This window comes from Furipterus horrens, unplaced genomic scaffold (genome assembly GCF_987537825.1).
Source record: "Furipterus horrens unplaced genomic scaffold, mFurHor1.1.pri manual_scaffold_7, whole genome shotgun sequence".
NCBI classification, from domain to species: Eukaryota; Metazoa; Chordata; class Mammalia; order Chiroptera; family Furipteridae; genus Furipterus; species Furipterus horrens.
This window is the reverse complement of record NW_028327177.1, coordinates 34,463,663-34,489,183: the sequence shown is the minus strand read 5'-3', so window position 1 is coordinate 34,489,183 and position 25,521 is coordinate 34,463,663. Positions and strand designations below refer to the sequence as shown.

Genomic DNA, 25,521 nt, shown 5'->3' with positions numbered 1-25,521 from the left:
TTGTTTCCAGGTACTTTTTTGTTCCTTGATATCATTGTTAATCCAGTCATTATTTAATAACATGTTATTTAGCCTCCATATATTTGAATATTTTTGATTATTTTTTTCCCTTATGGTTGATTTCTAGTTTCAAGCCATTGTGACCCAAGAAAATGCTTGATATGATTTCAATTTCCCTGAATTTGGTGAGCCTTGTTTTGTGTCCTACCATGTGGTCTGTCTTTGAGAATGATTCATGTGTATTCTGCTTTTTGGGGGCTGAAATGTTCTGTAAATATCAATTTAATCCCTAAAAATATGATCTGCTTCACAAATTTAAATGTCATCCTTGGGCAAGGCCCGGCTAATCTTCTTTGAATCATTTCAATCTTATTATATGTGCTGCCTTAGTGAACACTGTTCCCCAAATTCTTGTTTGTTTGTTTTTTTGTTACTTTTATTTAGCCATTACATGTCGAGTAATTTTTTTCAGTTAAGATGTGTTCATCAAAATTAATTTTAGATTGTTATAAAGAATAAAAACCATTGATATTAGCAAAAATAAGCTTCAGCCTAGGAGACACAGATTCAGGTAGCAACCCAAATTGAAGTCCACTGAGACAAAGGGGAGGTTGTCATTTATTGCAAAAGTCCTGCCCAGGTTCTGATTAAATCTGTTTTGTGCCTAAAAGATATCCCAATCCTGCAGCTCTGATTGGACAGAGAGAGTCTCAGTCTGTTGATAGAAAGAGGAAACCCTTGTTTCTTGTCAGTAATTAACTCAGATGGTGTAAACAAGCAGACATAGTATAGGAAGCCAAGAGTTCAGTCTGAGGATCTTTCCATTATACAGAGTATGTAGGAAGCCCCTGTCAGAAAACGGCCACTAGATTCTTCTTATCTATAAAATATGGGCCCTCAGTTGACCAGGAGGAGTCCATATCAGCAGATAAATATTTCCTCCAAGTTCCCAGTAAATTAATCTTCCTTCTTGGATTCCACAGGTATATTGCCATTGACATTAATGAAAATGTGTCTGGTTATTGAATCCTTGGGTAATAAGTGAATTCCCTCTCAAATTACTAAACACACTATTCCATTTTCTTCTGTATTTTAATGTTATGGACAAATCTAAGACAAAAGTGTTCAAAGAAAAGAAATGTTCAAAACCCTGAAGTGAAGAATGCTTGGAAAGAAAGCTAATGTTGCCAGAGTGAAGAGAGAAATGGAGAAAGTGTGAAAGAGTGTGTGTAACCAGCAGGAGAAGAAGTCAAAGAGAGTACAGGGTCCATTCATAACGGAGTCCTTTTTGCCAGTGTGAAGACTTTGCATTTCATTCTGAGTAAGATGAGAGCCCCCGGATGATTTTGAGCAAGAGAAGTGATGTATTCTGACTTATGCTCTCAAGAGCTCCGCTGTTGGAGGTGGCACTTACAGGGCAGAGTAGAAACAAGAGGCCTGTTCAGCTACTGGCTCTTGGGTAGTTCAAGGACAAAAGTGGTGTCTAAAGCAGGTATGAGATAGGGATTGTGAGAAGATACTTATAAGTCCTCCAAGATTAGTTGCTCTTTTTACAGTGAGGCCTGAAGATGTTGCTGGAGCCACTGTCCCATTAGTGTGAGGCCCGGTATATTGAGAGTCCTGGGCTTTGGAGCCTTCAGCTGATTCTTCCTGGCCATAGTGAGTAGGATGTGTGTGAGTGTGTATTTGTGTGTGTGTGTTCACATACATGTGTGGCCTGGAAGTTCAGTTATCTCCTTCCCTCCAGGCTTCTTTTGGTGTCCTCTCTTCAATGACCTCTAAGGGTCTTCTCTTGGACAAGTGTCCAGCTAATACTGAAGACTTCCGACTCAAGATCACTTTCTGTTGTCCTCCCACTCTTATAGGGTATGTGAGAGAGAGGTTTTCAGAACAGATTTCTTGGGTTTCTTATATTTAAAGGATAATCTCAGCGTAATCACTCCACAATTCTGTTTAGATATTGAGTTATGCATTTTTTTGAATTTCTCGTTGGTCACAATTTGTATTTGTGTCTTTTTTTAGAATTGTTAGATAATATACTTTTTGGCTGCCATAACCCCCTCACTTAAAATCTTACCCTTCACACAAGTTGACCTTTAGCTTATTTAGAAATTCCAGTTCCTGTTAAAGTGTAACCCTGTGAGCTTTGCTTTGGTCTGAAGAGTACATGGTACTCTTCATTGTTATAGCTTATTTATTAGTTCTATTTTTTGAATCCAGGTAAAATCTCAGTCTCCTTTCTCCCTTTTTATATTAATAACGTTCTTGCTAAAGCAGCCCCCTTCTGATTACTTTAGGTTAGTCCAAAACAACAGGGGACTTACACGTTGCTGAACTTACACATTGTTTCAAAGGCATGGAGCTTTGCAAGAATGGTTATAATAAATGACCAAGTCTGGAGAAAAAGGCTATGGCAAATCTTGAGTGCTCAGGGAGAACTATGTGTGCCTGGTGTTTGTGAGAAGATATTCATTTATATATAAATTATTTATTGGGCATCAGCTATATGCTAGGTACTGAATTTAAAGCTTGCATTCCATAGTAACTTAAGGTAAGTTTTTTAAAAAAACAAAGCCTAAGAGATAAAGGTGGACTTTCCATAGCATTTATAGACAGTATGATTGATTTATATATAAGGTCCAAGCAGTAGACAGGGAAACATTCAGTAGAGGCTAGAGAAGCTTAGGGGGGTGATACTGTAGGCTCAAAGAGATGATCCAGGAGGAGGGTGAGTAGAAGGGCACTGTATGAGTAATAGCTGTGAGATAAGACCCCTCTGTACCCCAGGATGGCTGGTGTATAATGGTGAAGCCAAGACTTACCAGATATATGGTTGGAGAACCAGGCTGAAGTAAGCCACATATGACATACTTGTGGCTTTGATTTATCCTGTGAATAAGAGAGCCTTGAAAAAGTTTAAGCAAGGTTGTATTATGTCCAGATTCTTATTTTAAAAGATTAATTTAGCAACAAAGGATTTCACTGGGACAATTAGAGTGCTATTGCCATAATTCATTTAAGATGAAGGTCTTAATCAGGGCAGAGAGGGTTAGTGACCAGGAGGGAAGTATGAAGAGATTGTGCAGAGAAGGTGACGGGGTGGGTGGGGTGGAAAGAAAGGATAGATAAGAGTTTTAAGAAAGTAGAATTGAAAGGATATGATGGGAGATTTGATGTTAGTGATGAGGAAAAAGGAGAAAATTTTGTGGGAAACATGAGTTTGGGTTTCAGATGTCAGAATTTGATGATTGTGGGACTTCCAGCTGGAGACATCCAGTAGACCACCATATATTTGATAGTGTTACTTAGGAAGTTGCTTTGTGAAGGTGGTTAATAACAACCAATTTAGATTCAAAGATATCTGAATCCTCAATTTTAATGAGCTTTCCCAGTGTACCTCAGCAAACCACCTGCATAGTCATGCCTAGGTCTTAACATTATCTTCATCTGCTCTAAACTTGAAGAATTAAAGCCCAGTATGTCAGCCTGACCACTGGTGTCTCCTGTGATCCAGCTTCCTATTGCTTTATAGCCATACATTTTCTTTTAAATCACTAAGAATAATGCCCCTATTTTCTCCTTTTTCTTCTAGTCCACTAAAATTTCATACCAGGTGGGTACTGAAAATATCAGGGGGAATACTTTGTAAACATATGATTGTCTAACCCCTTATTCTGTACACCTGAAACTAATACAAAATAACATTGAATGTAAACTAGAATTGAAAAAATAATATAATTAAAAAAAAATCTTTGTACTGTTATTTCTTTTTAAAAATCTAGTCTAGACCATAAAGTCATAATCCAAATCAGTTACTTTTTAGTACATACAACATGGTCATATTTCTTATCTATTCTCCAGATTCTTAATGTTAGATCTGGACTTCTGGGTACTAAAGGGAAGCACACTATATATAGAGAGTGTCCAACACAAATATGTGGATTCTTGTGGGTCCCTCAGACCCCCTCTCCAATATTTTTGCTTGTTCCTGACCAGGTCCTCTTATGAAATCTATAGCATATTTAAATTTGTATTATCTGAGAAGGGGGTGGGGGGGCAAAAAAATTTTGTATTATCTTTTTCATGACTTCTTCTCTATCAACCATCCAATCCCACACCTTCAAACTTCTCCACTCCTACATCTACCCCTCTTTTCTTCTGGTTACAGAGAACATAATTTGAAGATGTTAATATTCGAAGATAACTTTGTATTCTTTACCTGATTATTACTTTCAAGTTTTCCGTCTTCCTCTTATACATTAATCTATGGTGACTCTCACCTTCTACATGCTTAAGTCTTTTTCATCTTAAAAAAAAATCTCATTTGAACCTACGTTCCCCTCAAGCAGCCAATCGTCTCTCCAGATATGATGGGGGAATGTTTACATATGTCAGTGATTATTTATTATCTTGTGCCTCTAAACCAGGAGTTTCCAACTTCAATACTGCTTCAAGGCAAGAAACGCTTTGTTGTAGGGGGTTGTTCTGTGCATTTTAGGGTACTTAGCAGCATCCCTGGTCTTTCCTAATTAGATACCTCTCCCCTTGCCCATTTGTGCTAACCAAAAATATCTGTAGACCCTTTGGGTGGGGCAAAATTTGTTCCAGTTGAAATTAAACACATAACAGCGGTTGTTTGAGGAAGTGTGTTAAAAGAGACTCTGAAAAGCTGTAACATTTTATCTGTAGAAGAGAATGTAGCTGATTACACTACCATAGGGTGACAATAGCAGAATATCATTCTATTAAGAAACTAGGCTGACAGAAAATGCAGTAGTTCATATAGAGAGAAGGTATGAAGAAATGTTGCTCTGGAGAATATTCAGAGTGGACAGTGAGAGACTGTGTGACTTCAGGTTATTGAAACTTACCCGTAATTAATATAATTAAGTACATGTAATTAATTAATTATTTTTATTAAGATGAATTCTTTCTAATACATTATATGTCGTAAGTTAGCACGCTGAACAGCTCGTCACCATGTTTGATAGAAGAATAGTGACAGAACTTGAAGAAAGAGAGACATGACCCCTAAGAGAAATACATGCCCTTTGAACCATGATCAAATTTGAAATGAGGTTTGTATATGTTAATGATATTCATGAATACCAAGATGTTCAAGTTTCTATTAGTTTTGAAAAAAAAGAACTCTGAGTTTAGGTATAAATTATGGAATGTTATTCTTTATGACAGAAAGTTTCCATTAAGCACAAGAAGTGCCCTTTTCATTTCAGTCCACCCAGCAGACTTTGGTTGTTCCCTGTTGATGGATAACATAAGGAACTGGATTAAGGAAGTCAGAATGTCTGTTTTGATACAATGAGAAAAGGTGATTCCAACATGGTCTTGAGCTCTGTATTTTAAAACCTTGTCTATGTTGTAGAAATTTCCTGAGACTTTTGAGATCAGTGACATGACATCTTAGAAAGATGTTTCAAGTCAATTATTTTTAATTTGTTGAGTGCTTGTTTTGTTTCAAACCCTGGGATGAAATCAGGGAAATATCTCTTAATTCTCCCATTAATGTGAGTTTACGGTGGTATAAGGGTGCCAGCTCATCCTGGATCCTAAGAGCTGATTTTGCACATCTCTTCCCACCTCTGTGTTCAGTGATTGGAATCCATCATGGTAAGAAATCTACCGTGGCTGATGTGGCTCAGTTGGTATGAGTGTCATCCCATAACTGAAGGGTTGAGCATTCCATTCCCAGTCAGGGGTCCAGTCCTAGACCTGAGTGGTAGGATCCCAATCTGGGCATGTACTGAAGGCAAACAATTATGTTTCTCTCTCTCTCTCCCTTCCTCTCTCCCTTTCTTTCTTTTATCCTCAGGCAAGGATTAAAAAAATTTAAAAAAAGAAGAATATTTACACCATGAAATCAAATCATGCCACAAATCAAGATTCTATTTTTTCCTTTCCAGAGAACTGTTTTGTTTTTCCTGAAGATAGATCTTATCATCTCCATTTCACAGCTGAAACTAAAACTCAGAAAAGTAACTCTGTAAATCAGTTTAACTTTGAAAATTACATGAGTTTAATATAAATATAAAATAATACTTTATTTTTTCTACTCAAATAGTAGACTCCAGCTGAATTTACATTTTCTTATGGAAGAGTGGACATTCTTGTGAATTGTATGTTTTCTGTTTTTTTTTTTTTAAATTTTCACTATGTACAACAGGTTATAATGAGAACATGTTGATGTTTCTCTGTTTCTCTTACCTTCTTTGTTGAACATAAAATGGATTATAAGACAGTGTTTAAGACTTGAATTTTGGTGTGCATTAGAATGTAGTTTTTCATCATACATGGTTTTCTAACAAATATATTATTTGCACAAGGTTTCTAGTATTTGGTTAATTGACCCCTGTTCTATTACTGACAAATTCTATGATCTTGAAAAAGTTTTCTCAGCTGTGTAGTATAAGGGATGCCACTAGTGACCTCTCAGGTCATTGCCATTCATGCTAGCATAAATATTCTTATGCTACTAACTACTGGAATATGTCCTGCTGTTAAAATACTGTTGTGGAATATAAGTCCTAAATAAAGCATTTTTAATACAATTTTATTGAAGATGTAACCTCAGAAGTGAAGTATGTTATTTTGTTTTGAAATGAAGTCTTTTTTTTTGAAAGTTTCAGGATCTGAAGCTTAGGGAATTCTACTGTGAGGGAAACCCACTGTTGCTGAAGAAGCCTGTTAATGCTGTTAAAAAGGAGGATGTCTGGAGTCTACAGGTGAAGCTTTATATCATTCACACAGCTCTCCACTAAAGCCCTGATTTAAGTTTTAAAGAATTTTCTTTTAAAGCATTCCAGCCAAATCAGCAAGTGATTAATGTCACTCAAGTCTATTGGCAATGTGAATCCTAGACATAATCTCTTTGTCTTACTTATAGAATCCAGTGTCTCCCTATCTGATTTCCAGAGTGACCGAATTCAGAGAAATAGAAACATTCTGTTGTATGAAAAGAGAAGAATTTGTTTTCACTATCACCTTCCAACTATATATATATTTTTAGTATTGTCTAAGAATGTATTTGATTTATTCTTACTGGAGTCTTTGTATCTTCCATCCCCCATTTATAAGGATTTTTAAATTGAATTTATTGGGGTGACATTGGTTAATAAAATTATATAGGTTTCAGGTATACAATTCTATACTACATCATCTGTATAATGTATTGTGTGTTCATCAACCCAAGTCAAGTCTCCTTCCATCACCATTTATTCCCCCTTTACCCTCTTCTACCTCCTCCTGTGCACTCCTTGCCTCTTGAAATACTGTACTGTTGTCTTTCTAAGAGTCTCCTTTTTTTTTTTTGCCTATCCCTTTTTCGTTTGACTCCATTCCTAGTGGATGAGTGATCTAGAAATCATGTTCCCTTTAGTCGAATAAGTTGGTGATATAAAAGAAGGAATAGGAAGCCTTGGGTGGGTAGTGCAGTTCATTAGAGCATCATCCTGATACACTAAGATTGTGGATTCAATCCCTAGTCAGAGCACATGTAGGAATCAACCAATGAATGCATAAGTCAGTGGAACAACAAATCTATTTTTATCTCTCTCTCTCTTTCTCATCCCCTTCCTCTATCTTTCTAAAATCAATCAATAAATTTTTTTTAAATAAAAATAATTTTAATAAGAATAAGAAAGCATATTAGAGGACTCTGTATATCCTTTGGTGATAGATGAGCTAAAGTTTGCAGATCTTCCCACATTTGAGTATGAGTCTTCATTATAAATTTGAATTTCTCAGGTCCTTTAAAATCTATAAGTACACATGCAGGATTGTCTTAAGACTTTCAAGAATTGTGTAGGATTCAAGTTTCCTAGAATGCAGGAAATAGCCAATTTTGTTGGCCAGTTTAGTATTTTTAAAAAATAAATAACATTTTCCCTTGTTGCATAGATTATATATGTCTGATATAGAGAACTAGAAACTACAGATGAGCAAGGAAGAAAATTAATATTAGTTTTAATGCTATACTGATGAAAAGAAAAGTATATTACAAAAGCAATACAAACTCATTTAGAGAAATTAGAAAAAAAAAGGAAGTTGATAAGATTACTTAGAAATCCAGTACAAATATCCTACCATTATTCCCTCTCACATTTATTCAGCTAGTATTTTCCATGCATCCAGAAGTTTTTAATTTTTTAATTTTTTTATTATTATCTTTTTATTTTATTTTTTGGTTTTTCAATTACAGTTGTCCCATTTTTCCCCCATTGCTCCCCCCCAGCCCACCCCTTCTCCCGCAATCATATCAGAAGTTTTTTAAATTAAAGATGAGTTTAAACTCCACATACTATGTAAAGACATGTATTTTCCCTAAAACTATTGTGACTGTCTTTCCAATCTATAAAAAATTAAATGTATGATCCTTTTTTTTTGGTGAATATATAATATTCTGGTATATTACAACATAATATTTTAAACTACTTTTCACCTCTTGGCTATTTAGATTATTAATAATTTTCTGGCTTTTTGGTCTTTATAAACAGGGCTACAACGACCATCCTCACAGCAAATTTATAATGTGCATATTATTCCTACGAGTAAAACTGCTTGGCCAAAAATTGTCATTTTTTACTTTTTAAAAATCATTTTTTATTGTTATTCTATTACAGGTGTCTCAATTTTCCCCCTTTGCCCTCCTCCACACATCCCAGCCCCTGCTCCCACAGTCAATCCCCACCCCGTTGTCCATGTCCGTGGGTCGTTCATACATGTTTTTTATGTGTTCCCTTCCCCTTCTTTCCCCCATTATCCCCCTCCTCCTCCCCTCTGGTCATTTCAGTCTGATCCATGTTTTCTTGCCTGTGGTTCTGTTTTTTAAAGTTTGGCTAGCTCTTTTCAAATTCCCTTCCAGAGAGTCAATCTATATTTCTACAAACAATATTATTTTCTACTGGTGTGTGAAAAGAATCCTATTTTAAATTTAATTGTTAGTTACTTTAAAAACTACAGGGATTAATTTGTTTAATCCGTTGTAACATGTTTGTTCTCACTGAATCAAGAATTTTAGAATAATAATAACATTAACAATAATACAAATAACACCTATTAAGCTTACTATGAGCAAGGTATTGTTCTAAGTACTTAAGAGAAATGAATTAATTTAATCATCCAATAACCCTAAAGAGGTAGGTACCATTATTGTTGCCCTTTTATGGATAAACTGAGTCCCAGAGAGGTTACATAACTTGTCCAGGTTCAAAGAGCTAGTAAGTATTGGAAATATGATGCCAGCCTAAGCATCTGGGCTCCAGACTCCTTGAAGCAGTATCATCTCAAAAAGGGCCTGCTTGAGATAAGGAAAAAGAAAACAGGGGTAGTCCCTGGTCGCAGGAGATTCTGGATTGTGGACCAGCCTAGATGTCTTACGAAGGTACTCTTGAAGGCCAGAATAACTTCAGTACCTTTTAAAGTATCTCTAAGAATTTTTCTTAAAAAGATAACACATTTATTACACATTTCATTTTTGTACTTAGAGTAAAAGTTATTTCTACTGGATATTTGGTTAACATTACTGATTAAACTATTGAATACTTGAACTGTCGAAGAATTATAGAGCTTTGATTTAAGATGGCCTTGGTTAAGATTTTTAAACATTTTTCTTCACCTCAGAGATTTATGAACTAAATTTTAATGTTGATAACTAGATTATAACAAAATATTAGCCAGTATATTCTGTATTAGTAGATGCCAGATTAAGAGTTTTACCCACGTTATCTGATTTAATTCTTTGAATTCTATGTGATAGCATTGGATAAACATCCCTCTTTTTTTTTCTTAGATTTTATTTAGTTTTATAAAGAGGGGAAGGGAGGGAGAAAGAGAGGAAGAGAAACATCAATGGGGGGCTGCCTCTCATGCGCCCCCCAATGGGGGACCTGGCCCGCAACCTAGGCATGTGCCCTGACTGGAAATTGAACCGGGACCCTTTGGTTTGCAGGCCAGCACTCAATCCACTGAACCACATCAGCCAGGGTAAACATCCCTGTTTTATTGGTGAGGTATCCAAGAGAGAGTTACACAGCTAATAAGTCACAGAGCCTGGATTTGCACTTAGATTTAGCTGAGTCTGACAAAATATATATATATATATATATATATATATATACACACACACACACTCATATTTCCAAGTAATAACTATATTTCAGTGGTGTATCTTCCAGACATATGGAATGCCATGAACGTGTTTGGTTCCCGAAATCATAAATGGAAACAGGGAACTGTGTGAACTGTGACCTATTTATAGGACCCATGTATTTCAGCAAATTCTTCTACTATCTATCTGATGGGAGTGAATCTTTTATTAGTTTTCTGAAGCTTTGTAGTGGGATCTAGACTTTAATTCTTGTAGCTAAAAACTTACCTGTAAAATCAGTGTTTTACTCAGAATGCTAAGCTGTGCTTCATGTAAGTAGGCCAAAAAGGGTGGTAATAGATGCAGGATTTAGTAGTCCTGGTGATTTTAGTCTGAAAGGGTAATTTTTTCACCAAGAATGACCTCAGTTATTTCACCATCCAGGAAAGTGAGCTTAAGTGAGTAGGAGGTTGTGCTGTTGAAGAATCAGGCGTTTAAGGAACCCATGCTCAGGGCTGTTTGCTATATAAAGGCAGCCTTCTCAGATGCTTAAGTGGAAGCGATAGAGGAATAAAGAACAAGGGGACAACAGCCTGCAAGATTTCGTTGTTATTTTTAGAAGATTTTAATTGGCGCGAATGAGTGAAAGATTGTCTATGTATATACGTAGGTATCCCCAAAGATTCCTTTCAGAGTCTGATGTGGATTACTTTAATACCCTTGGAAAATATTTCACTTTGGCCTGAAAAACAAAAGTTACACACACTTATTAAAATTCATGTGATGTGTGCGTAACATTCATACAGGACTTCCAGCTTACTGGTACAGACAATGGAGGGAGGCACTTGGTAGAGTAAATCAAATGTTTTTTCTTTGCTTTGCCAGTGAGGATTTAATTTTAGGTATTATACAGTTTTTAAAAAACATTTTACTTTAAGCTGATGATGTTAATAGTTATGATGAAAGTCAGCTTATAAATATTTCCTCACCACCCCATTTAGTATTTAATACTGTAATATTATTATTACCTTAAGTGAAGTTTCTGGAGGTGCCTGTGTGGATAAGTTTAATACAGATTGAATTCAGAGATTTGGTTAATAGAAATCAATATTCTTTACCAATATGGCTCTATTCCCATACTCAATGCAGTAGGTAATTTAGACTAATGCTTCTCAAACTTTAACATGCAAAGGGATTACCTGGGGAACTTTGTTAATAGCAGATTCTAATTCAGTAGGTCTGGAGTGCATCTGAGAGTCTGAATTTTTAATAAGCTTTCAGGTGATATATGATCCACAATTTTAGATTTAGATATTAGTAAATATGATAGTCAATTTTCAAATTCAGGCTGAGTATTTGTACAGTTACTGCTTATTGTAATGAGTGATACAAAATTTGAACTAAAGTTTGTCTAATAATGTAAATTTATTATAACTTGGATTCATATCTATGAAAGACATGGGGATATTAAAATGAGTGTAAATTGCTTTTCTTATTGTTGAAAACTAAACATTTAAAATACCAGTCATTGACTATATATATTGTATATATATACATATATATATATATATATACATATATATATAATGAAAAATTAACTTAACAGAAACTGTGAAGCATAAGCCAAAAATATAAATTAATGAAATGGTAATTAATGACTATAAAACAGTTATTTTGAAAATTATCTAAGAAACCATACTCTTTTTTAATCTAGGAAATAACATCAAGATTTATAATGAATCAGCTAGCAGAAAATAATCCTTTCCTAATTCAAGCCATAGAATGGTACCCACAAGTCAGAAACACAATCTCTAAGGGAAGAAAATGTGCAATATGTGGAAAGTTATTTTTAACCATATGGCTGGATTGTGTTGAATTTGTTTCTCCATCAAAGGTAAATGGTGCTTTTTGCATGAATATGGAGATAAGACCTCCTCTTTTTCTTTGTTCTTTCCTAAATCAACCAATCTTCATTAGATTTGTATATAAGAATTGATTTCTATGATAGCATAATGTTTTTTTCATAGATTTATTGAGATATAATTGACCCACAACATTATGTAAGTTAAAGAGTTGATTAAATAAATTTATAAATTGCAAAATCATTACTACTGTAGTATTAGCTACCACCCCCATTTCCATCGTAGTTATCATTTGTTTCATTTTTATGGTGAGAAAACTTAAGATCTACTATATTAGCAACATTCAAATATATGATATAACATTATTAGTTATAATCATCATACTAAACATTACATGCCCAAACTTGTTAACTTTATAACTGGAAGTTTATACCCTTTGAACATTTCCCCCCATCCCAATCCCTGGTAACCAACACTGGACTGTTTCTCTGAGTTTGTCTATTTTAGATTCTAAATAGAAGTGATATCATATAGCATTTGTCTTTATCTGACTTATTTCAGTTTACATAATGCCCTTCAGATCCGTCTAAGTTGTTGTGAATGAACGGATTCCCTTCTTTTTCATGGCTTAATAATATTCCTTGGTATGAATATCACATTGTCTTTGTACATTCATTTGTTGACAGATCCTTAGCTTGTTTTCATATTTTGGCTATTGTAAGTAAGACTGCAATGAACAGGAGAGTGTAGATATCTCTACAAGATCCTGATTTCAATTTCTTTGGATATGTACTCAGAAGTGGGATGGCTAGGTCATATTTTTTAGTTTTATTTTCAATTTTTTGAGGAAACTGATACTGTTTTTCTTAGTGGCTATTCTGATTTGCATTCTGGTATTTTAGAGTTCCTTTTTCTCCACATCCTCTTTGACACTTATCTTTCGATGATAGCCATCTAACTGATGTGAGGTGATATTTCATTGTGGTTTTGATTTGCATTTCTGTGATAATTAGTGATGCTGAGCACTATTTCATGTATCTGTTGTCCATTTGTCTGTCTTCCTTGGAAAAAATACCTATTCGGTCCCTCAGCGCATTTTTAATTAGGTTGTTAGTTTTTTTGGCCATCAAGTTATATAGGTTCTTTATATATTTTGGATATTGACCCTGATCAGATATATAATTTGTAACTATTTTCTCCCATTCGGTAGGCTGCCTTTTTATTTTGTTGAGTTTCTTTTGCTGTGTAGAATTTATTAGTTTGATGTAGGCTGAATCATTTACATGTACATATGTTACTTATGCTTTTGCTATCACAGCCAGGAAATCACTACTGAGAGCAATGTTAGAGTTTTTCCCCATGTTTTCTTCTAGAAATTTTTTGATCTCAGTTCTTAAATTTAAGTCTTTAATCTATTTTGATTTTGTATGTGTGTGTGTATGTGTGAGTGGGGTAGGATAGAGGTGCAATTTTGTTCTTCTGCATATGGTTATTCAGTTTACAACACATTTATGAAGAGACTTTCTTTTCCCCATTGAGTATTGTGGCTCCCTTGTCAAATATTACTTGACCAAATATGTGGAGGTTTATTACTGGGCTTTTGGTTTTGTTTCATTGGTCTATGTGTCTGTTTTTATGCCTGTACCATACTGTCTTGATTACTATAGCTTTGTAGTATAGTTTGAAATTAAGAAGTGTGATTCATTGGCCTTGGTCTTCCTTCTTAGGATTGCTTTGCCTATTTGGGGTCCTTTGTGGCTTCATATAAATTTTAAGACCTTTTTTTTTTAATATCTGTGAAAAATGCTATTGGAATTTTAATAAGGATTGCATTGAATCTAGAGTTGGCTTTGGGTAATGTGGATATTTTGACAATATTAATTCTTCTGATCTCTGAGCATAAGATTTGTTCCCATTTGTTTGAGTCACCTATAATATCTTTTACCAAAGTCTTAAAGCTTTTAGTGTACAGGTATTTTATATCCTTGGTTAGATTTATTCCTAAGGACGTTATTGTTTTTGATGTACTGGTGAATGAGATTTTTTAAAAATTCCCTTTTTTAAATGTGCTGTTTTTAATATATAGAAACACAACTGTTTTCTATATATTAACTTTGTATCCTGTAACTTTATTGAATTTGTTGATTAGTTCTAGCAATTTCTGGATGATATTTTAGGATTTTATATATATATATATATATATATATATATATATATATATTATCATCTACAAAGACAATTTCACCCCACTTTTCCTCTGGTCAGCATATTGTCTCTGTCTGAGGCTTTTTGTTTTTGTTTTCAAGTGCACATGTAACATTCTCCAAGATAGACCACATATCAGGCCACACACGGGCCTCAGTAATGTCAAGAAGACTGAAATCATATGAAGCATCTTTTCAGACCACAGTTGCATGGAATTAGAAATTAACTACAGGAAGAAAACTGAAAAAAAAAGTTTTTTTCTTTTTTCTTTTAATGGAGGCTAACCATATTACTAAACAATCAATGGATCAAAGAGGATATTAAGCAAGAAATAAACTGTCTTAAAACAAATGAAAATAAAAACACAACTTTTCACAATTTATGGAGTGTAGCAAAAGCATTTCTAAATAGGAAGTTTATAGCTATTCAAACTGAACTCAAGAAACAAGAAAAGTCCCAAATAATCTAACTCTACACTTAAAAGAACTAGAAAAAGAAGACCAAACAAAACCCCAAATAAACAGATGGAAGAAAATACTGAAGATCAGAGCAAAAATAAGTGAAATTAAATTTTTAAAAAATCAGTAAAACTAAGTGCTGGTTCTTTGAAAAGGTAAATAAAATGGACAAACCTTTAGCTAAACTCATCAAGAAAAAAGAGAGCCCAAGTGAACGAGAAGTTACAACTGACACCACAGAAATACAAAGAATCACTAAAGAACATTATAACAATTTTCAACAAATTAAAAAATCTAGAGGAAATGGGTAAATTTCAAGAAGTATATAACTTTCCATATTGAACTGGTAAAAAATACAAAATTTAAACAGACAAATTACTAGCAGTAATAAAAAAAAAAAAAAAAAAAAAAAAACAAAAACTCAACAATTGAAAGCCCAGGACCAGATGGCTTCACAGGTGAATTCTACCAAACATTCAAAGAAAAATGAATACCTATCCATCTTAAACTAAACTATTTCAAAAAATTAAAGAGAAAAGAATGCTTCCAACCTCATTTTATGAAGCCCTGATACAAAACCAATCAATGACATTACAAAAAAAAAGAGAAGAAGAAAGAAAAGTATAGGCCAATATTCTTGATAAACATAGATCCAAAAATTCTTAACAAAATATAAGCAAACTGGATTCAACAATATATTGAAAGAATTTTACATCTAAACCAAGTGGGATTCATCCAAGTGATGTAAGAATGGTTCAACATCCATAAGTCTGTCAATATGATACATCATATTAACAAAATGAATAAAAATCAAACTCAGTAGATATATAAAAGTATTTGACAAGTTTAACATTCTTTTATGATAAAACTCTCAGGAAAGGGGGTACAGAAAGAACATAACCCAACATACATAGCCTTAATATATAAGAAATCCACAGCTAATAACATACTCAGTGTGAAAATTCTTTCCTCTAAGATCAGGAATAAGACAAGGAGGCCCCTATCACCACTTCTATTCAACATAGTATTTAAAGTCCTAGCCACAGCAATAAGACAAGAAAAATAAATAGAAGGCATCCAAATAATTATTTGCAGATGACATAATACCATATATAGAAAATTCTAAAAACATCACCAAAAAACTATTAGAATAAATAAATTCAGTAAAATTGAAAGACCTGGAATCAATGTACAGAAATCTGTTGCATATATGTATGCCAATAATGAGTGATCTGAAGGAATTAAGAGGACCTAAACTGAGATTTTTTCCAAAGGGGACATCCAGATGGTCAACAGATATGAAAAGTTGCTCAACATCAGTAATCAGGGAAATCTAAACTAAAACCACAATGAGATATTACCTCATACCTGTGAGAATGACAATCATCAATAAATCTACAAATATCAAGAGTTCGTGAGGATGTGGAAGAAAGGGAACTGTTGATAGGACTATAAATTAGTGCAGCCACTATAGAAAACTGTACAGGATTTCTCCAAAAAATTAAAAACAGAGCATTCAGATAATCCAGCAATCACACTTCTAGGAATCTATCTGAAGAAAACAAAAACACTAATTTAAAAAGATATATGCACTCTTATGTTCACTGCAGTATCACTAGTAATAGCCAAGATATAGAAGCAACTTACATGTTCATCAGTAGATGAATGGATAAAGGAGATGTGACACATAATACACACAATGAAATATTATGATTCATCAATAAAAAAGAATGGGGCCTAGAGGGTGTTATGTTAAGTGAAATATGCCAGACAGAGAAGAATGAATACCATATAATTTCACTTACATGTGGAGTAAAATTGAATAAACAAAACAAAATAGAAACAGGTCTGTAAAGAAATGAGATAGCTATTTGGTATTCAACACCATTCTTTTAAAATCATGTAAATAACCTCTTCTCTAACAGCTGAATATAATTTAATTAATCAGTATGATCTCATACAGAGTTGGTTTAAAATACTATACATAATATGTCTATCATTGTAAAACTACTTACGATTCTTTTTACCCTCTTACTAAGGCATTTATTGTTGATATCTATGAATCAACATTCGTCGGCAGCCGTCCGTCTCGAGAGACGATGGTGTAGCTTCTTAAGAGTCTATCTGCACCGCCGAGAATGGCTGTGCAGTCCGACTCGGGAGTGACACGGTATCTGTCTCCTCCCGTGTTGAATCGACATCTTACGATGACGCTGGAGTGTCCTCTCCAGTGAAGCTGAAGCTACAGAGCCTGGGCAGGGTGATATGGAGGGTCTGCTGTTGCCCATGCAGCAGACCCCCCCTCTCTTAGCAGCTGAAGGGTCCAAGGGAAAGACGAAGTCAATACAGCTTGGCTTCAGGTGCGCCGCAGGAGTTGCCGGTGTTGACTACAACGTCAAACCGCCTTAGGGACTCCGGCTCCGGATTTTCTGTCAGGGTTTACTCCCTTAGCCTTTCCCCTGAAGAGGTATGCCGCAAGGCAGCGGAGGTTATGAATCAACATTATATCATTGGTATATTGTTTTCCCCAATACAATATGTATATTCTTGAATTTCTGCTCTGATAGTTCACCCTTTCTAAACATTTTTCATGCCCTCCCCAGGCAGCCATATCCTAGTCATCCTTCAAAACTGAGCTTTCATTCTCTTCAATTTTGAAATCTTGCTTAATATGCAGCCTATGTTGTTGAGACCTTTCTCTGCACTAATATAGAACATATAATTGGGCTGAGCCTTATGATTCAGTTATTTTTTGTATTTACATCTCATCTTTCCAAATGGATGCTTAAAAGATTCTTAGAGGCAGGGATTTTTTGATATATCTCTGTATCTTTGGCACTTTGCCTAATGTGGTGCAGAATTTAGATTATTTGAAATTAGTCATAACTTTCGGTTGCCATTTAAAGAAACCCAACTCACACACTAACTGAGTAACGAAGAAGGCCCAGGGAAGAGTCTGGCTGAGTATTTAGTCATGCTGAATCAGGGAGCCAAACATAGTGCCAGGAATTTGTCCTTTGCCATGTGTTGTCTCTGCTTTCCTTTGTCTTGGTTTGCTTTTCAGGTAGGAGCACCCTAAACTGTGTTCTCTGACAGTAGAGGAAGAGCTTTCCTCTCTCAATAGATCCAGGGAAAGCCCTGGGGCTGATCCTTTTTGGCTTTATCTGGCATTATTGGGTCATGCGCTGGGCCTGCATTATGTGGCTTTGTCTTGAGCCATGGAGTTGGGTCAGTCACCCTCTCCCTCTTGTTATACGTGCACTGAAATTGGAGATGGGGTAGTTCTCCAAAGGAAAGGTGAGGAGAGTATTTGTTTCAGCAGAATGGAAAACTGATTCTGGACAGGCAAAAATAAGATGTCAATTGCTGGAGGGAGGGGAGTATAAGGGAACTAAAGAGAAGTAGAAAAAAGCACAATAAAGAATTTTTAAAAAGATGTCTATTGGGGATTTCAGTAAATGTTTGCTGATTAATAAACTAAACTTTCTTCTAGGAAAGAAGTCAGGTTTGTAGAGATTTTGTGCTATTTTTCACCTATACCTAAAATATTTTATCATTAGAATTGTGCTATGTATCCTTTAAGCACTTCATAATCACAGTTGGAGGTGGATGTCATAGCTGAAATACTATTACTCTCTCAAGGAAGGATTAATAACTGTGCTTAGGTGTTTGAAACTTAAAATGGGCCCTGAAGTTCTTTTGTGGGGGAGTGAGCAGAGCAAATAAAATTTCTCACTATGGATTGTGATGATGACAGCCCAATAGGTTCATAATAAAGCTAAGTACCATGATCAACCAATGAAACTGATAATTGTCTGATGCATTTTTGGATTCTCTGAGAGCTGTGTGACTTCAGAAGTAGTGTGTACAGCATAAAAATGGTAAGCTTTCGCGGTTGCCCTTCTTTCCAGTATTAGTGGTGAGGATACTGTGTTGGCTAAGAGTTTTTGACTACCTATTTTGTGCATTAAGAAGTAAGATTAGAGATATTGAAGTACAAAAACTTAAGTCAGTGGACAACTTGGCTGAAACCCAACCAGTGAAGACCTTAATGAGCATTATAGACAGAGGACAGGCAAAGCAAGGTGTCCAATGGGTAGTTCAATAACTGTCTGCTGACTGATTCATTTACCATCCCAGTAGCACAGAAGTCAGTTTTGTGTGGATTTGTACTGTAATTTCCTTTCATCCCAAACATGTTATGTATGGTTAGACAATATAGCATGTTTGATAAAAGCATTGCTAATCTTTTATTATTTGAATTTTATCTAGTGTTGAATATACCTTTAACTTAGTTAAGCTTGTTTATGTGAGGGAAATATCAAGTCAAGCATAAATAGTGTCCTTTAGAAATCAATATTATGAAATTTCTGGGAAAACTAATATTTATTTTATTTGAAATGATTTATTGAGCAATGCCTTAATTTTATTTCTAAACTTTACTTTTTAGAACTGGAAGATAAGCAGAAATCTACACCTGGTACCTCTTCAAATATTAATTTGTTCTTACAAATGTTTTGATCAACGTGGACCCAACCTGTTTGGAATTGCTCAAGTGTAGAGCAAGTGAGAAGCTCATGTAGAGCCTCATATGACTTGCTCTGTAAGCTCTGCACACAGTCACATTATGGTCTAATTATGGTATCATGCTGTGTCTCTTCTCTTTGTCACTACATCAAGCAAAGGAGGAAAAATAGCTACTTGTAAATATTCCAATTTGAGTATTACAACCTACCTACATTGTTTAGACTCTAGGTGTGTTGCTTCTTTGAGAAAAAACAAAATAATAAATAGAAAAATTAAGATCTGTGTGGTGAGTGTTATTTTTTCCTGTCATTTATGACCACCACCCTATTTTCTAGTATATAGAGACTTTGATGGGGACACCTTTTACAACTGAAATTGCATGTTTTGCTATTGAAAGAGAGTCACTTTTTAATGTTAGGCAGTTGTATCACATTTGTGTAATTCAGTTGAGCTCTTATTTTTTTAGAGGCAGTAACATCTTATTGACAAAGATAAAACCTTCATTCCACTTAAAAATGAGTGGCAGGCTGGAAAGCCAGGGTTGGTTACTCCTAACATCACTTTGTTCTGCTTTTAAAGTTTTATATATATATCGTCGGCAGCCGTCCGTCTCGAGAGACGATGGTGTAGCTTCTTAAGAGTCTATCTGCACCGCCGAGAATGGCTGTGCAGTCCAACTCGGGAGTGACACGGTATCTGTCTCCTCCCGTGTTGAATCGACATCTTGTGATGACGCTGGAGTGTCCTCTCCAGTGAAGCTGAAGCTACAGAGCCTGGGCAGGGTGATATGGAGGGTCTGCTGTTGCCCATGCAGCAGACCCCCCCTCTCTTCGCAGCTGAAGGGTCCAAGGGAAAGACGGAGTCAATACAGCTTGGTTTCAGGTGCGCTGCAGGAGTTGCCGGTGTTGACTACAACGTCGAACCGCCTTAGGGACTCCGGCTCCGGATTTTCTGTCAGGGTTTACTCCCTTAGCCTTTCCCCTGAAGAGGTATGCCGCAAGGGAGCGGAGGTTTTTTGGAGTCAGAGTTTTCCTTCTCTGATGTGCCCTGACTGGAAGATCGAACCAGCGACACTTAGCTCGCAGGCTGACGCTCAATCCACTGAGCCAAACCATATATATATGTATTTTTTTTCCCACAAATTAAACTGGCAGACAACAGAAAAGTAGCAAAAGAAGTTATACAAATACCAGGTATACATTGCATAGACCAGTGGCTTTTGGAAATGTGGCCTGCAGCATTCAGATCACTTGAGAAATTGTAGGAAATGCAAATTATCTGGCCCTGCCCCAGACTAGTGAATCAGAAATGGGGTAGTGTGTGGCCCAGCAATCTGTTTTAAGAAATCCTCCAGAAAACGTTGATACACTCTGCTGTGTGTTCAGAAAAGCAAGAAATGTAATCATAATTTTACATTTAAATCCCACTAGACATATATTTATTCATATAACTATTTGGTGGTCCTTCTGGTGGAAAGCTGAGTGGATTCTCATATCCCATACATTATCATGTTACCTTCCTAACTAGGCCTTTTATTAGTTCACTTTAGAATATACTTGTTTATGCATGAGTTGCCTCTGGCATACCTGGGAAGCGAAATCAATGGAGCCCAGCTGAAAGAGAGGCCCTCAAGTCCAAAGAATACAAGAGTCAGGGTCAACTGAGACAGAGATGAGGGTCTCAAGGTAACTTTCTAAAAACTCCATTAACTAAAAATGCATTTTAAACTAAAATACAAAACAAAATACAAATGAAAGTTTTAGGTTCTCACTAAAAACAAGTTATAGGAATGAACTGTAGTTAAATGAAGAAAAACAGCTCAGTTGAGTTGGTTTTGATTTAGGAAAATATTTTTACGCAACTGTGGTATTGAAAAGAGTGTTTTGTTTACCATTTTAATGCCCTGAACACAGCCAAAATTTATGTGCCATCTTGACTCAGGAAAAAATTTCATACATTTATTTAACTATGCACTTATTTAACAACTATTTCAGGTATCCATGGGGCACAGGTGACACAAAAAGAAAATCTTGACTTGACACCTTTTCACCCTGTCCTTTTCATGTCTTGAGATACTGAGATCTGGTTTCTGCTCCACTAATCCACAACTGGTTTTTCACAGGTCACCAGTGACTGCCTACCAATCCATCTGCTCCTCTTCTGGCTGGTCTTCCCTGCAGTTCTGGGCTCAAATGAGCATCCTTTGCCTCTTTGAATTATATGCCTTAGGTTCATTTCTTATTTCTCTGACAGCCTATTTCCCATAACTTTAACTGAATTCTTTTCTATACCCCCCCCCAAAAAAACAAGGGTGCTATGAGATTCTCTACTCAGTCCCATTTTCTTCTTTCTTAGCACTTTTTCTTTACCTGAAGGGACTCGTCTACTCCCATCAGTTCTTTAGCTTCATTTTCCACACCTGAGTGGGTAGCTCCTAACTTTCTCCATTTTTTACCCATGTTTCCAAGCTCCTCAACTTAACACATGTCTAAGATAAGACTGATTCTCTACTTCACAAAATGTTGCTTTCCCATTTATTCATGTATTAAACAAATGTTTTTTGAAGAACTACTATCTACTGGGCACTGTTCTTGGGATATAACAATGAACACAACTGTCAGGGCCCTTGCTCTTCAAAAACTTACAATCTAATTGGGGGGAAAACAATAAAAATAGACAAATATTGTGCTGATATGTACTTTGAAGACAAATAAAATAGGATTGGAGAGATAGGGAATGATGAGAATACTTTTTATATAGGGCGGTCTGGGTCTGAGAACGTCATATTTGATCAGAAAGCCAAAGCATGTGAAGAGAGAATGAGTTCTCTGGATATAATGAATAGAAACCAACTGAGTGTTTGAAAGACTGAAAGCCCAGGATACTAGAAAGTGCTGAATAACTGAATGTGTGCTAAAAAATATCATGACTCTCACATCAAGACATTTAGTGTTATTAGGTGCATGATTATGCATCAAGTGCCACCATGGAAATGAGACTGGTGAAGGATGAATCTGCTCCTGATATACTATTGTTAATATCTGTAACAATGTAAAGTATATAGTTCTTAATTTTCTAACAAGTAGAACCAACTTTTATTTATTCAGGTGAAGTTGAAGCAACTGGAGCATTAACTTTTGTAAATTACTTAGATTCAGTTTTTTTCCTTTTTTATTTCTTCTGTGAATGCTCTCTGGAATTTTTGTTATTCACTCACATTTGCCTCAGGACATAGGCAAATTAAAAAAAATAACTCAAGTCTCTTCTGATGTTTGTTACAAGCTCTTATCATCTGTGTTTTGGGGAAGGAGTTTCAAACAGAAGAAAATATATTAGGATAATTTAATGAACTTTCTTTGTCCCAGTTACTAACTTGTTCCCAATCATTAATTATAGTAATGATTTTGTATATATCCCTAGTTACTATAAATAATTGGAGCATAATCTCTGATTATTTATATTTGTGTATTTCCTTTACATAATTCAAGATGGATTTTCTCCACTTAATTACTCAATATTTCTAATCCTTCAGAATGGTATTATTGAATCCAGTGGGTGAAGAATCAATAGATCTTGCTAAAAGTACTAATATTATTTTCTATAATTAAAGCTATAAGTGATTAAGTATATTTCTTTTGACTTATATTTTTAAAAATTGTTTTCTTTACACTAACATTTATTAATGAATATTACTGAGAAGGTTTTAAATGAAGGTAGATTTAACTTTTTTTCACCTTATAAGGCTTCTAAAATCTCCAGAATAACACTTGGAACTCTCATTACCATTTCTTTATAAAATATCTCTTTAGGTGTTTCTTTTTGTCTAAGTTATTCTCCAACTGCAGTTGTGAGAAAATAATGGCTGGAAGTCACTTGCACTTGCTATATTTGTTTTGGTTCTTAGTGCAGAGAAGGTCCCTGGGTAGCTTAATCTGAAAACCTGCTGCCAGAAATTTGGGAGCCTCCTGTAGACCACAGGGCTCCAAATCGCAGGAAAGCTTCTGACCTGCAGTTTGGAACGGTCCTTGAGACTCAGGGACCAACCACAGAACACCAGGATTATTTAGCGGGACTTTAATAATTTTCATCCTACTAGAGTGGGTGTCCCAGGAGGTCACAGAAGTCATCTGAGGTGAAAGGGAGTTCTGTACCTGTGTCCTGTTTCTAGGTACGAGGTCGGGGTGAGTGGAGATGATTAATAGGGCTAGACTACAAGTAATGGGGGTGAGCCAGCTACGGAAGTTAGACAGTCAAGGCTACTTTAGAAGGTGAGATGCGGAAAACAAAGGATCTCTATAATCTCCTCCAGTTAGGCTATCCAAGGGCAGCTGCAAGATCTGCCACATTTAAGGGCAAATGCTCGGAGCTTTAGAGGAAAATGGGTGTGGGGCTGGTGCTGATAAGGCTCTTCCACTGTCCCCGGTGAAGGCTGGCCAAGGGGCTGCGGCCAGAAGGAATGTGAATTGTTTGGGGAATGGATTGTAACTCACTTATCTCCCTTTGGGAACAGCTTCTTGTCCTGCGATTGCTTCTTGACCTTTTCTTTCTGCACGTACACACTGAGGTAATTACGTAGTTTAGAGTCACGTGTAGGACATGTGCCTCCTCTGCCTGGGACCTCTTGTAACCAGCCTCAGCCTGGAGGAGGTGCAGTCTCTCTCACACCGACCTGCCGCCATCCGTGCGCTTCCCTTAATGTGAGTAACAAACGGCATGCCTACATCGGCTAGTCCTCTGGGTGGTTTCTTCGGAATATCATGAACATGTAAGCAGCTTTGGGGTTTGGAGCTCCTGTATTGCAGTGGGGCTAGTAAGCATCACTGCGGATTAGGTGAGGGAGCTGGTCTTAATTAATTAACCTTGAGCCACGGTTCGCTAGCCTGGGGCAGGGACTGCGTGGGACAGCGTTTTCCCAAAGGCCATATTATGGGGAATCTCTACTTTTTATTCCATTAAGTAAGTTGATAAAAAAACAAGAGAGAAGAAAAAGGCAGGTGTATTGAAGAATGGGGAAGCTGAATGCAGGGGGAAGAGGATCCAACAATGACCATCACTCTTCTAGTAAAATTAGAAGATATATCTGGTCAATTGAATAACCAAGGCCTTTGATTTCTTCCTGCTGTAAATCAGGGGTTCCATGTGATTTATTATTTTATCTTCCCAAATAGAACACAAAGGGCATTTTAGATGTTTTAAAACTATTTGAAATGTCTCAGTCAAGTAATATTGGCTTAAAAAAAATACTTAAAAGAATAAAATATCCATGTTTCACTGAAAGAGTTCATTTTATGTTTAAAATTGCTTTTCCAACAAACATTTCTTGATACCTCCAATAGGGAAGACATTTTCTAAATTTAAGAATAAGCAAGACCTCAGAGAGCTTCTCTCTGTTCCTAGCACAACAAGCAGAGAGGAATTCCTTTAAAATAAATCACATCAAGAGTTCTTTCACCAATTTCACTCTCACTGCTCCCCCCATCCCCCATCCTAGGTCTGATTGCTTTTTTTTCAGATCTGCTTGTTGCTTATTCTACAGCCTGCAAGAAGGGCCTCCCTGGCCGCGATATTAAAAATTGTGAGTTCTACCTCCAGCACACTAAACCCTTCCATTCTGTGTCTCATCCCTTGTTTACTTCCATTTCACTCTATAATTTACTTACTAGTTTTGTGTATTGTCTGTCTCCCCCAACCCCACGTTAATTCCATGAGAGCAGGGCAGGAATATTTTTCTCTAAAATTTTATTGTAAAAATTCTCAAACATTTGTATGTTGGAAAAATTTTACAGTAAATACCCATATGCCCATCACCTAGATTTTATAATTAGTATTTTGCTGTATTTGCTTTATTACATATCTATTCATCCCTCTATTCAGCCATTAATCCATCCTGGTTTTTAAAAAAGATTTTATTTATTTATTTTTAGAGAGAGTGGAAGGGAGAAAGAAAGAAAGTTAGAGAAATATCAATGTGTTAGAGAAATATTAATAGGTTACCTCTCCACCGACAACCCAGGCATGTGCCCTGACTGGGAACTGAACATATGACCTTCTGGTTTGCAGGCCAGTACTCAGTTCACTGAGCCATACCAGCCAGAGCTATCCTGTTTTTGATATATTTTAAAGTTGCATTTCTCTTTAATATTTAAGCGAGTATGTCACTAACTAGAATTCAGTACTTGTTTTTCTTTTTCTCTTCTGAGGTAAAATTTACATGACTTTGACAAATGCATTCACAAACCTTTATCAAGATATGGAGCTTTACTACCACCCAGAACTTTCTCTTATGTCTCTTCTCACAGGGTTGCCAAATTTCACAATTAAAAATACAGGAAGACCAGTTAAATGTGAATTTCAGTGAAACAATGAA

General features: G+C 35.8%; 1 protein-coding gene and 1 non-coding gene across 2 annotated transcripts in view; one reads left to right on the top strand and one right to left on the bottom strand.

Annotated features, from left to right (window-relative positions):
* Positions 1-19,432, top strand: part of LRRC69 (leucine rich repeat containing 69) — a 61,857-nt gene extending 42,425 nt beyond the window's left edge. Inside the window, exons 7-9 of the mRNA XM_090282812.1 lie at positions 6,639-6,740; positions 11,817-11,996; positions 19,078-19,432. Of these exons, the coding sequence (XP_090138938.1) occupies positions 6,639-6,740; positions 11,817-11,996; positions 19,078-19,188 (393 nt within the window). The 3' untranslated portion in view covers positions 19,189-19,432. The remainder of the gene's footprint in view (positions 1-6,638; positions 6,741-11,816; positions 11,997-19,077) is intronic.
* On the bottom strand, positions 292-397 carry LOC150004258 (U6 spliceosomal RNA). The gene has a single exon (XR_016512494.1). It is a non-coding gene; the product is annotated as a U6 spliceosomal RNA (small nuclear RNA).
* Positions 19,433-25,521: the final 6,089 nt, after the last annotated feature.